General features: G+C 37.6%; 1 protein-coding gene across 4 annotated transcripts in view; it reads left to right on the top strand.

The window, feature by feature from the left end:
• Positions 1–17,162, top strand: part of SLC44A5 (solute carrier family 44 member 5) — a 104,252-nt gene that overhangs the window by 29,195 nt on the left and 57,895 nt on the right. The window contains exon 1 of one of the 4 annotated variants that reach the window (XM_032987583.2): positions 16,840–16,971. The exons of the other annotated variants lie outside the window; for them this stretch is intronic. Within the exon in view, the coding sequence (XP_032843474.1) occupies positions 16,938–16,971 (34 nt within the window). The 5' untranslated portion in view covers positions 16,840–16,937. Of the gene's footprint in view, positions 1–16,839; positions 16,972–17,162 lie in introns of those variants that run through there. 4 annotated transcript variants of the gene reach the window in all.

The following is a 17,162-nucleotide window of genomic DNA, read 5'->3' as shown; positions in this document are numbered from 1 at the left end:
GGGCAAATGAGGTGTGTGTACAAAGCCCTGAATTTGGAATCACAATTAATTGTATGATAAAAGGAAAGTATATACTCAAAACCAGGCCCACTCTTAAATGCCTTCCTGAAATGGGTCATATTTAAGAGGATAGAAGAATTACAGTAGGTGGAGTACGAATATCATGGTGTAACTACTGAGTGCCACTTTCATATACACAATGAAGAGACAGGATCAAGTAGGAATATGTAACATTAATTCTAACATTTATTAATTTTTGAGATCCTATTGTTTTAGTATTAACTGTGTATATTTGCAGGGGCTGTTGCAGCCTTTGGCTTACTTGATTTGTGCCCCTGGATGCGTGTGTAACATATAAATATTAAAAGAAAAATCATTGTTTTGTTTTTTTTTTTTCTTAGTAATTCTTACTTTATTAAGTGCCACTTCAGTTAGAACCAGATGGATTTGCTGGAGTCTGCCATTTCTTATAACCTGAGACATTCAGCTGAAGCAACAAGTGGCTGGGGAAGGGACTACTATTTAACAGAAATTTTAACTGGATGAATTTTCCAGTAACTGGCCTTCTGCTAGGAGAGTTGCATTTTACAATAAGATTACTGTCATGAATGTGCCCAGGGACTTCATGACATGTAGAGATCACTGGCAGTATAAACTTACGTACAGGGGATTTTGCTAAAGCATATGTTTAATACCTGTAGAAAAGAACTAATATATATTCAAAGAAATGTATGATCTCAGTATTAACTATATTCTCAATGTTATGTTGTGTATGATTATTAGCTGAATGTGAATGAATGTAAAAATGTATAAAGCAAAAAATAAATTAATGGAGAAGAAGAAAATAGTACAAATAAGAGCGGTGAGTTATAGTTACCATGGGAAAAATACTCTCTCTTAGCTACTTCACAGTATTAATAAGAGTAACAGATACAGCAGGTACTTTCTCTTTGTTTCTGTGATGTAGTTCTAACTGAAATAGTGTTTGATTAGAGTTTGAACACGTGCATTTTGGAAATAGAAATCAAATTCTGGCATATCAGAGTCTGAGTAAAAATGTTTTAGGGGAGTATGTATCAATTGTCTTTAAAACAAACCAGACAAATCCCCCAAATGTTTTGTTGGGGCAGTAATTCGTCTGGAAACAGGATGGAAGTATAAACAAACGTTCAATGCCCTACTGAAACACCAGCAGGAAATGTGTAGCCTCTATGACAAGAGAAGAGTCTAGGGAAGCATAAAAGAATACAGTGTTACCATTATCTTCAGAGAGTTACTTTCATGACCAAATGGTTGCAGAATTGGTCCCAAAATACTTGTCACTTTCCCCCAATGTCTATGAGAAGTTTGAATCATGTTAGTTTTTAAAGCACATCTGTTCAGTTTAACAGAATGGATATAGCAATATGTCTATATATTTCTATCATAATCAGCCCATAAAATTTATACACCGATCTCCAAACTTGCTTACAGGGCTGCTGTGCTTCAGCTGTGGTGCTGTTGTTCACGCTTGCACGCTCCTGTCTTCTCTCATGCCCTAGCACAGCTATGTGAAGCCTTGTGGTGAAAGTGAGCCAATTTTTTTTGCTTGGAGCTAGTTTTCAGTCTTGCCAGAACCTGGCTGTTACTTACCATGAACCTGCAAGAATGCTGCTCTTGGCACTAGGGCGAGGACAGGAGTGGATGGCTAGGAGCTAGAACCAACTTTTTGAGTTTCAACCTGTTATTAAGCTGACCTGACAGGTTCTTTCATTAATCTTGAGAGAGAAAAGATATACTGAGGAGTACAAGAAATTGAAAACTATCAGTTGCATATAACTCTAAAAAATGTTAACCTTCTCAACTCTTTCTCTTGTGAGGAGCAGTCAAGCTACCGATTTTGATTTTGTTTGTTTTCTAAAGGTTAAGTTTTTTTCATTGTACAATTTAGCTTATCAATAAACTAATACAGTCTTCAAATGTAAAGGTGATCTTCATTCAAGTTAGAATTTGTCTTGCATGCATCTGTTGTGATTTATTTTAATAAATTAGGAGCAAATGCAGTTTTTTAAAATAAGATTTCTGGTAAGACTTGCTGCTCACATTGACTCTCTTAACCCCTCATTTTGGATATAAAATGCAACATCTCAGTGACTGTCCTGTCACCCCTCATTTCCATGGATACACGCTTTGAATGCAGGTATAATAGCATGCTGCAGCCACAAGTAGTCTGTCCTCTGAAAGAAGTAAAAGCATCATGGAGTAGATGTTTTGTACTGTCACTTCTACCATGTTTAAACTGAGGCAATTTCTCTGAACTATGAGGTCAGACTGAAAGTGTTTGTTATCTTTGGAGTTTGGTGAGGCATCAAACAAGTTACCTAAATGCAGCCAGACAAGCTACAAACATTTGTAACAATTGTAAATTGTCAAGTTGGTACCCTAGAGAATATAGGATCAGTCTGACCTTCCCATTCTTCTTGTGTTCCTTCTGACTTGTTGGTGTTTAGTGTCTGACAGTTTATGGAAACTACTTTATATGAACACTTCTAGTGATGAAAGACTAGCATAACTTTTAACAGTCCTGAACTAGGAGCATATACTTGCCCAATTAATGACTGTTTTATGATGGTCAAAAGTATTTGACAGTATCTCACTTGCTAATAAAATTTGGTAATTTGAATATTAAATCTTAATTAGAGACTGAACATCATGCTGTTATCACTAATGCATAAGTAAATATTCCTGTAGGGAAATGTCATTGGAGGGGTGTAAAACAATGGGAAGCAAAAAGCTTCCCTGAGAAGGGGAAACAGGTCATATTTCTGAAAACAGTCTCATACTGTTATGAAACTTTATAGTTTGTAGTATAAACTATACTTTATAGTTTTTAAAGTATAGTTTACTTTATAGTGGGCTGATAGAAAATAGTAGGGCTAGGATATGTCTGCATTGCTGTCATGATTCAGAATTTAGGAGATTTAATCATGACCTTACACTACTTGGAGCTGTTAAATGTCAAGAGGATAGTTCCCATGTGAGGTTGTTCTGGCTAGAAGACTAAGGAAAGTCCTGAATAAAGTGCCCTTGTCTTGGGTCAGGGTGTGATTAGCGTAGTCTAGTTGAGAGCCTGAATTATTAGATTGTAGACTAGGCTGGATACTAACTATTTCTTCATTCTGGGGGCAGGGCATGGAGCAGAATGCAAAGCAGGATTCATGGCAATAGAAACTCACAGAAGCATGAAAAAGACCCAAGTAGGAAAGTTATTGGAGTGAGGTGAGACCTGGGTTCAAGTCTTGGCAGTAGTATTATATATGTTTTTTTTATTATTATTTTTTATTTTTTATTTTTTATTTTTTTTTGACTGAGAGATGTTCAGTATAAAGTCAGTACTCTCACAGACTGGAAACCAAGCCTCCCCCAGCAAGCAAGTGCACCAGTCTACCAGTCCTGTTTTCCCCTTGTCTGACTGTGATCTCACAACTTTTACATTCCTGTCCGTGTAGTGGTCTGCTTGTAACAGGATCCCTAAAGTTTACCTAATTTCTTTTTTTAAGCCACTGATTTAGTTTATAGACTAGACCGTTCACCTTAGGCCAGCCTGTACTGTATTACTACAGTGGAGAAAACCCTTCAGAAAACAGTAAAAGGCCAGTCAGGAAGCTTCTGATTCTTATCTTTGGCATCTTTTTCTCTAGCATAAGGTCTGCTGCTTAAAACATTAGATAAACTCAAGATTTTTGCTATTTTCAGTGCAAATGTTTGTAGCTTTTATTGGAATGGCTGCTGCATGTAGTGATCACAACACAAATTTAAGTCACTCCTTAAGAACTCCATCTGTCTTCTTTTATAAAACAGAAGATAGAATTTAAAAGCAGTAGAGAGAGATGAAGTTTCTGAAGCATTATTTCAGACTAGTTCAAGTCTCATTCAGCTTTCCTGGAGAACCTATAGAGAAACCTGTCCTTTTAACTGAGCAAGTTATAATAGATTTAGAAATGTTATTGTAGAATACTTAGTAAGTGCACATATAAACAGTATTCACATTAGTAAAATGTGTTAAATATATCCATAGTCATGGGAAGACTAATATCCATACCTTTAAAGTCCAAATGCTCTGGTGATGTATGCTAGTATTCATTTTTAGAGCTATGCTAATTCCAGCTAGCTGATGAGCTGATGCTTCAGAGAGGCTAAAGCCTGAAACTAACCCTGTAGTTGGCACTCAAGTTGTGGTTGCAACCCAGTGCCTCAATAGAAGAGAGTGTCTTTGTTACGGCTGTTTCATTGCTCCTGTTAAGTCAATAAACATACGGTTTTGATCCTTAAATTCACTCCATGACTTTTCCTTTAAAAAGTTCTAGCTCTGAAGCTACAGGAATTATATAAATACCTGAGTATAAAAATATATTTGCTTATATTATTTAGCCTTTGCGCCTGTAGTGATCCTATCTGGAAGACCATTGTACCTCAAGGAGTTAGTAATGCATATAACAGTTAATCTGAAGAGGCTCTGTGTTGTGCTGCACTGTGCTGTGCTGCATGAATATCTTAGTCTTCAGGTCTGTGATGTGCTGCGCGTCTCCTCTGACTGCAGGATAACCTTGGCTGGCTAATCATAATGAAGGAGCCTGTAGGCAGCTCCTACTTGGAACAGCAATAGTCACCTTGACACCACCTGCATGGCCTTGTCTTTATTTTAAAGTGAAGCAGCATGTTCTCACGTGAACATCCTTTTGTTTGATGGTAGAAACGATGAATAGAAGTCGTCTTCTTCCATGAAAATCCTGTAAGACCTCTACAGATCAAAATGCTGATGAACTTTTCCACAGATGACAGCATGCCACGCTCTGATTTGAGGTCTGTGTCCCACGCTGTGCAATTTGGGATTCCCAGCGTCTGAAGGAACACCAGATTATCATACTATCCTCTTTTTCCTTCTAGTGTTAGCACCAGTGAATGATACTTTCAGTTCTTTCATATGTTTGTATTTTAAAGCAGTAACAGAATTTACAGCAATTTGGTTAGGATTTGCTCAAGTTCTACATACATGCTTAATTACAAAATGTCCTAATCCATCTGAAATCAGTTACAAACTCCTTTTACATTTATTGAGAGGAGGAGCAGCATGTCCAGATTTTTTAGTCCGCATTTTTTTCTTGAAGCCATATAAAACTTTGTATGAATTGTTTTGGTTTGTTTTGTTTTTTGTTTTTTTTTTTTTTTTTATGTTTTTGTACTTAACCAATTGGACCTGTTAAAATGCTATCATTAACAATATTGTTTATTATACTACATTTTTTTCTGCTTTTCATGATGTACAATGGGCTTTTACAGGATAATTTTTTATAATACTTTTGTATGACATTACCCCACTGACATTTTGCAGATTCAATGTAAATTGAAACAGAATATTGTGAAGGAAATATGTTCTTTAACAAGCTATATAATCTCTTGTACTTGCTCGCATATCCTTCTGTATGTACTACTGATGGTCATCTTTGAAATTCGTACTCCTGATTCAACTGATATAATGGTTGTTTCGTTTATAACATACAGGTAGTTTGTAAAGATCACTACAACTAGAAATTAAATTTTTAACTGTAAGTAGTGAAATTTTCAGGAGTAAAATCTAAATGTTTGAAAAAACATCTGTGAGTGGAAGCTCTGTTAACTGTTGAAGAAACAAGATCTCCACATGATATTTCTGATGAGATTAAACCAGTTAATGTAGTAGACTTGTAGTTACATTCACTATTGGCCTGATGAAATGCTTAAGTACCTTTTCTGGTTTTCCATCTCTCTCAGTTTAATTAAAGGAATACCTAATCCTAAAAGTTATACATCTTTTAAATCTTTAGATCTCTGGGCTGTAATACCACAACTACTGTGGATTTTCAGAAGAGAGAAGATTGTATGAAAATGAAACTCAGGGGTTTTAAAAGTAGACATGGATCAGACACATAAAGACTAGACTATTGGTTGGTGAATATAATCTGGAACTGGAGTAGCAGAACAGTTTGAATAAGGTACCATTACAGATTTCGGGTAATTAGCCAAAGTAGAACAGCTGGCTAGTTAGAGTTGGATGATGGAGCTACATTCCTTAGAATATTATATATTGGGGTTTTTTAAGATTTTGAGTATTCTGGCAAATAATGAATTTTTCTAATGCTTTGATTCTGAATTTTGTCTTCAAGACAGCATTTTTTTGCTAGCTTGATACGTGTAATTTTGAATGTGTGTAAAAATGGGTGATATTAATTGGGAGTAAAATGGCAACAAAATAAATTCAAACGGTAATTAAGTTAAGCAGCATCCTAAAGCAAAAGACTGTAATTTGAATAGTTTGAGAACACCACCATAACTAAGACTAAATTACAGCCTGCTTAATGAGGTCTGTGAATACTAAATATATAAAACATTTTTATGTCTAAGGTTGATCAGGATGAAAACCTGTTGTCCAGGAGCAGCCCTGTTGCATAATATGACACAGTAGAATGACAATAAAAATGTGATTAGGAAGAGAAGGGAGAAGAATTTGGGATTCAGGTTGGAGGATTATGTAAGGACATGTGAAGTAGGAAAATGAGGATTGGTGGACATATGGTTCAGAAGGAAAAGGATTACAGGACCTGAAACATTGGAGGTCACAGATTACTGGAATATAAATTATGAATCCTTGCACATGTTCTGCTTATACTTTAGCCAGAGGAATTCCATGGAGATATGGCTATTACTAAGGGATTGCTATCCTAACAGAACAGTCATTTCTGCTGAACTAGAAAGGAAGTGTGTAGTCTGCTAGCTAAGTATAGGTGATGCAAGTGTTATTATGCAATAACACATGGACATGTCACCCTGGAGTGTTAAAATCTTGCATTTCAGAGTTTCAGTGAAGAAAATCCTTACAGTTACAATTTGAAATCTGTATATGTGTATGCTCACAGACACACATGGAAACAAATTGTAGGTAAAATATAATAATTGCAAAATTGCTAGTTAGTATTATTTTTTTCTATCTTCTCCAGAGATTTGGAATATTTAGTGAGTGCTGACAATAAATTCATGCATTTCACATTTAAACTTGGTATAGTACAGATATAGTGTCTGTCTCCTCACTTTTTTAAAGAGATTAGTGGATTAACAGAATGCTACGGAAAAAGTAGGGTATAAGCACGCACTGTGAAATCTTCCCTTCACACACTGACAGTTTAGTTTTGCAATACCTTTTGTTTGTATCAACCAGAGGCTCATGAGAATGAATACTCTTGTGCGGTGGTTCACTCTAGAAGGCAAATTCAGACTGCAGACTGTGAAATTTATGTTGATGTGCAATTCCCTCAAGGTCTCAAGAGGTTAGATTAATGTACTATGGTAACGCATTCTGTAAGCTCAATTTTAATTTAAGTATGGTATGTAAAGGCCACGAAAAGAGTGCTGCTACCTGCCTTGTCTACAAGTAAATGTGTCCTGAGTGCATTCTATCCCTGTACCATTGGGAAAGAGTAGAATTCTTCATGGCACCAGTAACAGAGTTACTACCCACAGAAACCTGTTTTACTGCTGTAAACTTCAATGTAGCAAAGGGTGTTAGCAGCACCTTCATGGCTGAAGGTTAGGCTTATGTGCTTTGCAGCATTTGGGAAGAATCAAAGACAGACTGCACTTCAGTACTTTTTTTGGTATCTGCGTACTAGCAACTGACTTCATACGTGGCAGAGAAAAGTGTAAGTAACCTGGGTGTTAACATGTGCCACTCTAAATACATCTTTTATTGGGACATACAAGAACAAAAATAATATTTTTTTAGTTATTGTTTATTATTAATAATATTATTATATTTCTTGACTATACTTTTCAGTGCCAGATACCCCTAATAGCAGAAAGCATTGTAGTGGATTCAGCAACAAAAATGTAATACTGCAGGCTCAGTTTTTAGGATTACTTTGCTTCTAATTCCTAGGATTTCACAATTTGCACAGAATATTACAATTTTGCCCTGATAGTCTTTTATAAGAGCAGGAACTCTAGTTTCCAGTTCTAATCTACACAATTATTAATATTTGCCAAATATAAGGTAGTAATTTATAGAAATACATTGGAGATTAAACTGGAGACTAGCTTTTAGGCATTTGAGCCTAGTATTAAGTATATTAAGCTGACAAAATAGTATCGGAAGTTCCAGTCAGCAAGTTCTTAGGTCCATGACAATTTTATTGCTCACTGTTGTTCTTAAAATGTTAAGGGACATCTGCAGTGCATAAAGCTGAGCCTGGGACTGTGAAATGCTCTTTGGACTCTGTGTAAGGAGGTGAGGCATGCTTTACTTTGAGGCTGGGAAGGAATTTTCTAATCTTTCAGCAGAGTAAATTAAATCCTTATTTTTATGGCTTTCATCTTGTCCTATGTTTTTGCAGTTCTCTTAAAAAACTTTCTCAGTGTTGCTAAGATAAATATGTGTTCAGAAAATCTCCTCAAATCATATTTTACCTTCTACTCTGGTCTTGTTTTGATTTATCTTTGAGATATTTCTTCTACACAAGTTACTTGTCAGTCTGTTCAATATTCATGTGTTAGACATTCATGTTAAATATTCACGTCCACGGTGGGCTGTCATTTGCCCACCCAGGAGCTGGAATCACTTGTCATGCCATTTGTGTATAAAGCCTGAACTTGCTACAAAGCCTGTAAGAGTACCTCTTCCCTCTTAGATAACAGTGAGGATCTGAACCAGCATTTTCATTTGACAAAATGTCCAGCTTTTGGATCTTGCACATTCTCTTCTTACGATGCTACTGAGGTCCATGCTAGCATTCCTATAATGGAAGCAGATGTTGGGCTGAGTTGGCACTGAGTAGCCTTCAGTTTGAACAGCATGTTGTTTAGAATGTAAAAAGCATTGTAGAAATTTTCCTATAGGTTTTATCTTTTGTAATAACCTCTTAATTGATTCCACATACCTTACGGTTGATCCACATCTAATGATTTTTATATATGGGTTTTACTCCTATAATAATTTCAGCCTAGACTAAGCATTCAGGACTGTTATTTATGCCATTGTGTCTGTGAATTTACATCCAGGATTATAGTCGTCAACTGTTTTTGTTCTAAATTGATACACCAGCAGCAGCAGAGAATGTATTCCTAATTGCATCACAAACTGGGATATCTGCAAACCAGTTATAATAAACTGAGTCTTATAAATTGAGCACATCATGTATTTTGCTTTTGAAATAGAGGGGTGAATCTGAGCCAGCTCTGTGTACTTTAGAAAGTAACTTGACACCTGCTTCTTCAGGAACATGTTTCATAGAAAGACATTTCTCATAATGCGTAGTGCTCTGTATAGAGGATTAGGGATGCATGTATGCAGAATATCATTGCAAGTTAATCTGTCAGCAGGTTAAAGAGCTACCATATATCGTTTTTTCCAGATATCTAGCTAATGTGAAGGTTTTCAGACTTAATCTTCTTACATTCAAAATCATTCAAACAATTTTCAGATCACCATTCAAATAGTTATAGGGTTTTTTGTTGTTTGTTTGTTTGTTTGTTTGTTTTAATTGTAGCACCTAATAATTAGATGTATAGAGACATGATTTTCTGTATCAGTGAAACAATATCTCCTTAACTGTGTAAGATGGAAATGCTGACAAGTTCCTTTCAAGAACAAAAACCTTTAATTAATGTTGGATTAGTTAACTGTTAACATTTTTATTACCTAGGAATAGAACCTGGCTCAGTGGATGTAGACCGACTTGGCGTAAGGCATCTATAGAAACTGAAAACATCAGTAGTCACAGTCCCCTTCTTTTGCCTAAGAACACATTTGGCTTTGTTTAAACTGCAGCTTTTGATTCCGGAGGATTTTTAATGAAGACAAAGTAGAGAATATAGTGGTAGTCTGTTTTTTATTAATAAGCAGAAAAAACTTGGAATGAAAAGTCTCTTCTGACCATTTTAAAGCAACTGTAAGGGATTTATTTGATCAAAAAAATTCTTAAATTAAATCTGCCTGTGTTAACATTTTGTGAATAATTTCACTGTTCAGATACACAGAGCCATTGTTAACACCAACAAGACTGCAGAGCACATCCTACAGTAAATGGCAGTAGTCTCAGAAATGGAGGCAAAATAAATGAAAGTGTGGCTGCTTATTAAAACACTGGATCAAATTAACATAATCTTACAAACTCTACTTGTAACTGCATATCTAGTGGCTCAAAAACGACCATGGAGAGCTGGTGCTTTGTTCATTATATCAGACTGTGCTGTACACAGAGTGCTTTCAGAAAGGCAGGCATTCATAATAGTGCATTTATGTACAGTGTTACATAGACATAAATTTTAACCTCTGTCAAAGAAGTGATAGTCATGAGTCACCAAATCTCCATCTGAACAGTTTTCTTTATATCAGTCTTTTTTTTCTTTTTCAAAGAATATTTCCACAAGGTGTCTGTATCTATACAGAGAATGGCCAGTGAATTAGCAAGTGTATAATGCTAAGGCTTTTTAATCTTATCCCTGAGTCACTGCTTTTTTGGACAGATCTATTGTTTGCCTAACATTGTAATCAGTCTAAAGCATAACCAGTTATTTTTGTATTCCAACATCATACCAGATACTAGTAAACTGGTGCAAAACTTGGTCATGCAATTGGGCAGTTACTTTCACAAAGAACTGTGTGTGTATTGTTCACAAAAATGCCCTTTGTAAAGGGCAAATGAAACAAGTTTTAGCTTTTGGAAATGCTTTAAACTATCAACATACTTGTAATATGTTAAACTGTCCAGACTAATGTAGCGTAATTTACCAGATATTGCTCTGCATACAGGAGCTCTTGGTATTTCAGCAGTGTTTGGGTAAATCAACATCATTGTGGAGGGTATTCTTTTAAGATAAAATGCTTTACTGATATTAAATGTGCCTGAATTTCTGATATGCTGTTCTTTTATGAAAATTAGTTAGTCACGCTTCATGTAACCATTCTGCTGCCAGGGCACGGTTTGCCTTGGGGAGCTGGGCAGCGGGCCCGGTGGCTTGGCTGGCAGGGCCCGGGCCTGCCCGTGGCGCCCAGGCGAGGCTGTCCCAGGCTGCCGGCAGGCCTGTGGCGGGGAGGCGGGGCTGGTGCCAGGCCTGTAGCACGGCGTGACGGAGCGCGGTGAGGCCCGGGCCTGGCGGTGTGAGCGGCCTCAAGCAACTCCGTGATCGCGGGGCAGGCCGCTGGTGACCAGGCGGTGCGAGGCCGGGCAGGCGGCCCGTGATCCGGGCTGGGTGCCTGGCGCGGGCACGGCTGCGAAGCGGCGGGAGCTGCGGCGCGGGTGGGGCTCCCACGGGAAGGGGGATCGGCCTCGGCCGAGGCTTCTCCGCAGTGCTGCCCCAGAGCCTCCCTCCAGAGGGGGCGAAGGGAGGGCAGCCCGCAGCTGCGCCGTGCCGTGCCGTGCCGGGCCACCCAGCCTGGGCCTCAGTCAGAGTGCTGGCAGGGCCGTGGCGCTTGCGCCGCTCTTAGTCGTGCGGTCCGAAAAGCTACGCCTAAGGCATAGACCTGAATGAGGGCAGAAATTTGTGCTGCTTTGTAAGTATGTGCTTTATAGATTTGTGTCACCTCTCCCCCAGAATAAAGGACTGTAGGGGTGAATATTTGTATATTCTATTGAAAAACAAAGGTTGAGAGACAGTAGTTTGTTGAGTGAAGCAGGATGTCTGCTTGCAATTTTTAGAAATTATTCTAATTTCTTAATGTTATTCAAAGAAGTGGAACTTCATGTGTATACTTCTGTTAATAGATTACACCAAGGAATACACTTATGTCATTTCTCTGGTTTTGAACTGACCGACACTACAGAGTTCTTTTTCAAATACTTCTACTCACACAGAAAGGAAAACATAATTTGTAATGCTACTTCCAGTACTTCATTTACATCTAAAAGAAATTTGGACTTTGCTAAATCTGTTTTTAACTTGAAGGTACTGTATAGACATCATTAGTTGTTTTCTAGTGGATACTTGTTAGTATAAAAAAATAATAGGCAATAAGAGCCACTTCTAAATTACTATTTGATCTTAGTTCTTAAGGGAACATCTCTGAAAATCTAAGAATTGTCTCAATTTTGAAGTTATTAATTGCATAGGACCAAGCTCCTGTCTCACAGAAAATGATTGTCATTATCAAACGTCAGAGTCCACTAGAGTGCTAAACATTTAGTGGAATAAATTTTGTTAGTCCAGAAAATGTATTTGGAGGAGTATTAATAGTCTAATTTTGCCCTAACAGTAAATTACACCTTGTACTAGAGCTGAAGGTTATCCTGCTTATTTTATGCCTTCCCTTTGATTTCAGTATCAGGCTCATTTAGTATGTAGTAATAGTGATGGATTTTTTGTTGGTGGTGTCCAAAAAACCAGAAGATTTTTTTCCAGTTCCAATGTTCACCTGCAGCAATACAGTTCCTCCTAAAAGTGGGGTCCTAGTGGTAAAAGTTGAACTCACCAGTTGCTGAACGTGCTCAACAGGCACGTTGCCAGAGGGCTGCAGAAATGGAAGAGTAGTACGTGTGTACTATGCCAGGAACAGGGTAGTACATACCAGGAACAGTTTCCCAGACATGAAGAGCTAAAAAAGAGAGATAAAACTGAGGTAACTGTCTTTAAAATTTGGGTGCCTGAAATACTGTTTTCAAGACAAGCTGCATTTTAAAATGCTAAAAACAAACAAAAAACAAAACAAACAAAACAAACAAAAAAGAATAAAGGATAGAACCTTATCTTACTGTTTTGCCTTCTGAGAACTGAATAAGTAATCATGACAAAAATTAAGCATTAGGTACATTTGGAATTATAGAACAACATGAAACATTTAATGACTATATACGTTTTATGTTGGGCATTTTAACAACATGTTACATTGGGATTTTTGATGTCTAATTTTCACAGAAATTGTTAGCTCACTAGAAAAATTCAGCTAACCAAAACCAGGCAACCATTGGCCATTCTTAGTTTAAATCAGCAGCCATTAGAACCGGCTTGGTATAAAGAGGAGCTTCAAAGCTATGCACTGCTGTTAAAGCTCTGATTACTGCAGTTTCAAGATGGCATTTGTGAATTAGACATTGGTTTATTCAGAAGGTTGTGGATCTGACTGTCCCCTTGCTTGCAAAGTTATTGAATACATTTGTGCAAATAAAATAGTGGCAAATAGATGATATACACAAAGTCCAGAATAATCCAGCTTTTATTTCTTCCACTGGACATTTTTATATCTGAAAAATGTGTATAATTGTACTTCCTGTCCCAGCAGAAGCAGTGCAATGGTTTAATTATTAATGCCAAATGCTGATAGATAGTACCCACCTTCTGAGATTATGAAAGTGTTATTTTAATGTGATTTTAATGATTTATAGAAAAGGTCTAGATGGTATTGTATCTGCATGAAGCATTTTACAGCATAAGATAGACTAGAAAAGGTTGCAGTGATATGTAATGGTATAAAGCATTTGAGGCTAGAGAGTCAGCTAGGAGAAAAAATCATTGGCTAGCATCTGTTGTCCCAGATCAACTGGAGTAAAGCACCCTAGAAACAGAAACCTCTGGCATTTTCTTATCCTGGGTAGGAAGCATGTGATTATTTAAAAACAACACTTTTTCCAGTTAAAGCGTCATCAAAGACTATATTTTAGATGCTGTGTTTTTAAAGCATGAGGACATGTTTCAAGACCAAGCACCCTTCCTGGATGGATTAATAAGTAAAAATGTTGGGAAAAGGAGATATTCAACAAAAGTTACATCAAACGTAACTATGTGATAACAGCTTGCTTTTCTCTGGAGTTCACCCAGTCTTTTGGGCTCAATCTCATTTTGACAAAATGTCTCATAGAATTGCAGAATAGTTGAGGTTGCAGAGAAGTACTCTTCCCACACATATTACTCCAGTTTGGAAGCATATTCTTAGCTGTGTCTTTGCTTGGAAATTCCATGGAACTTGAGGCTATAATAGTCTCAGAACAAGAATAAGAAATGGAAGTTGAGAGACAAAAGAATAGACAGTATTTAAGCTCTAAAGAAGAATTTGAAGGAACAGCTAGTAAGCACATTAAAATGGGAGCCTTAATGAAGCTATGTAGGTGATCCAAACTGCCAGCAAATGTGTTGTTTGATGTTTAGAGGAATGGAAAACCTCCACGAGCTATCAGTATTCTTGATCACATGGCAGAATAGCACTTTAGTGATCAATTAAGTTGTAGTATATTAACTGTATATATTTTCAATCCCCTTTCTGCAGGTAGTTGTTTGACACCTGATATATTTCATAATTTGCCTAATAGCCTATGTTAACATTAGTATCAGAAGAATGTTAGGTGCAGACCTTTGAATTTTGATCATATCATGCTGGTCAAACAGATTTCGATGTTTTGTCTAATCTTAACTGTACATGGGCAACATGTTAAATTGCACAAGCACCACCTCAGGAAAAAAACATTGCACGGTTCTTGGGCAAACTGATAGTCAGCTGGGTGTATGATGTGTTGTCATTTACTTTGTCTTGTGTCTGTGACTTGAAGAACATCATGCTTCTTCAGATACATGACTAATTAGGATAACACAATAACATTAATTTTAAAGCTTTGGATTCTTACATCTTAATTTAGTGCCTGGTTTTCTTACCATGGTGGAAAAAAAGGTCAGCCTTCTCCATTGGACCGTCACTGACCTCTGGATTCCCAGGCAATTCTCTTTATATACATATGTAGTGCTTATGGCCTGGAATGCTTGGGAAGCAAAGAAGTCTGTAGGATGGGTAAAACTGACACAGAAGTACATAGTCGTCTTGAAACCTCCTTAAGCCCTTGTCTTTCACTGTGTTGTGTTTTTTCCCCCCCCCCTTTTTTTTTTTTATCATGACATTCAGTAAGACATGTGGAGGTTTGTGAGCAGTGCTGAATACCCTCAGCTCCACTGTAGTCAGTGACAGTCATTTTTGAAACTCAGACTAAATGTGGATGGAAAACTGTGACTTGCATGTGAAGATTTGTGTCCTTGCAACTGTGTAAAGAAAAGGACACTTACGTAATGAGGTGGCCTGTTTGTCACATCTGCCACCTCCTCTTCCCTCTTCACCCCTCAATTCTTTGCAAGTCATGAGCTGGTATCAGCAGTGTAAAGACAGTACTGGATTCAAATATAATTTGGGTTTCAACACTTTGCCTAATTCATGAGTGTGTCCTGCATGACCATCGCCTCCCTGGTTAGCCCCTTGAACATTCTGAGTGGTGGCTGTCCACAGACAAATAACCTGAGCATAGTGATACGCCAGTGATCACAGTGTAATTCCAAAACACCCATTGTGTATGCTTTTGCCTTTCCAGGAAAACGGGATGTAGTGGAAAGCTGATGGAGAACTACTGGAAGAAAGGAATGTGTGGACATGGAAATGAATTGGAAGAATTGTGTGGGAGTGGTTAGAGAATGTGGAAGACAGAGCATTTCAACTAGTGCCATTTGTTCTGCTGTTGAACCACAGCTTTTTTTTCCTATGTGTTAATCTTTCTGAAAATTCCAGAGAGGGAATGAATTCACACTAGTCTAATGCAGCAGCAAGCATATAGCACCATGAAAATTTGTTCCCTGGGGTGTGTAGCCTGTTGGAAAATTTATTGCACTGCCTGTCTGGTTGCTGTTTGTTACTGCAGTTCCTGTTTTGTGAGTTGATCAAAAACCTCTTGCAAAATCTTTTGTTTTGAAATCTGAATGATTGTCATATGATAGAACAAATGGTTTTTCATTACTGTTAGTAGTTTTCCTCTTGCATTACTGTTACCAATGCAATTCAAGTCACCGGTTAAATCTTTTTGAAGCTTTGCATTCTGGAAATTTCTAATAAGGTGAATGATAAGAGTACTTCTGGCGTCTGGAAGAAGAAACCCTAACTTCTTTGTAATAACATAACAAATTTTTGGTTAAAACATTTAAATGAAGGAAAAATTATTATTTCATACTGGAAAGAAAGAATTTACTGGTCTGGCTGGATGTTACATATTCATTATTGGAGTAGGGACAGGATTCTTCGTTGATCCACTATGAGCTACCTGAATGTATACATAACTGTGTTCTTTCTGCCAGTAACTCTTGCAGCTGCATGGAGTGCCCTTCTGTTCACGTATAAGGGAATGTCTTTCCAGCCTGCTGTTCTGCACTGTGGGTCTGAATTTAGATCTCTTGCATCTTGATTTGAAGCAGTCTATTTGTTTAGTTGGAGACAGGCACCTTCATCTCTCCTGGCATCTCTGTTTTTAAGGAAAGAATGCCTTGTTTGTTTTTTTGATAGAAATGCCAGGGAAGGATGCAGGGCTGTGAATTTTGCACAGAATTAGGCACCCAAGTACCCATAGAGAACTGAGCTGAAGATGCACTTATTTATTCATATTTATTCAGTGTTTTTCTACTGGCTAGTTAATCATCCCCCCACCTCAGAGTGCTGGATGCTGCTATCCTGTTCTAAGAGACTTCTATTTTGCTGCTGTTAGATGGCCTGAGTGACGCAGAGCTGTGGATTCCACTGTAAGAACCCAGAGTCCCTTTTCAGCACAGACTTCAATCAGCTAATGTTGCCATTTCTTATGTTATTTTATTGTCCCAAATAGCTTCTAGTTGTACCATTTTGTTTAACCTGAATTAGTTTCAAATGCAAAGGCAAATATTTTACTTAGGTTTTGGATATTTACTTTATTTATTTGTAATGCTCAAGGTACTAGAGCTCATAGGCAAATATTTTACTTAGGTTTTGGATATTTACTTTATTTATTTGTAATGCTCAAGGTACTAGAGCTTATATGCATGTGTAGACACATGAAGAAACAACTAAGGAGGTCTCTCCTGCTATGCAAGGTTTCCAACAACCATGACATAGATAAGAAGGACATGGCTCTGTTGGAGCAAGTCCAGAGGAGGCCACGAAGATGATCAGAGGGCTGGAACACCTCTCCTGTGAAGGTAGGCTGACAGTTCAGATTGTTCAGCCTGGAGAATAGAAGGCTCTGAGGAGACCTTAGAGCGGCCTGCCAGTACCTAAAGGCTACAGAAAAGCTGGGGAGGGAATCTTTACTGAGAGGGGATGTAGTGATAGGACGAGGGGTAAGGGTTTTAAACTGAAAGAGTGTAGATTTACATTAGATGTTAGAAGA

The sequence above is a fragment of the Tyto alba genome, unplaced genomic scaffold (genome assembly GCF_018691265.1).
Source record: "Tyto alba isolate M040663 unplaced genomic scaffold, T.alba_DEE_v4.0 Super-Scaffold_1000006, whole genome shotgun sequence".
Classification (NCBI taxonomy): domain Eukaryota; kingdom Metazoa; phylum Chordata; class Aves; order Strigiformes; family Tytonidae; genus Tyto; species Tyto alba.
The sequence above is the reverse complement of the archived record's forward strand: the minus strand, read 5'-3'. Positions and strand labels throughout refer to the sequence as shown.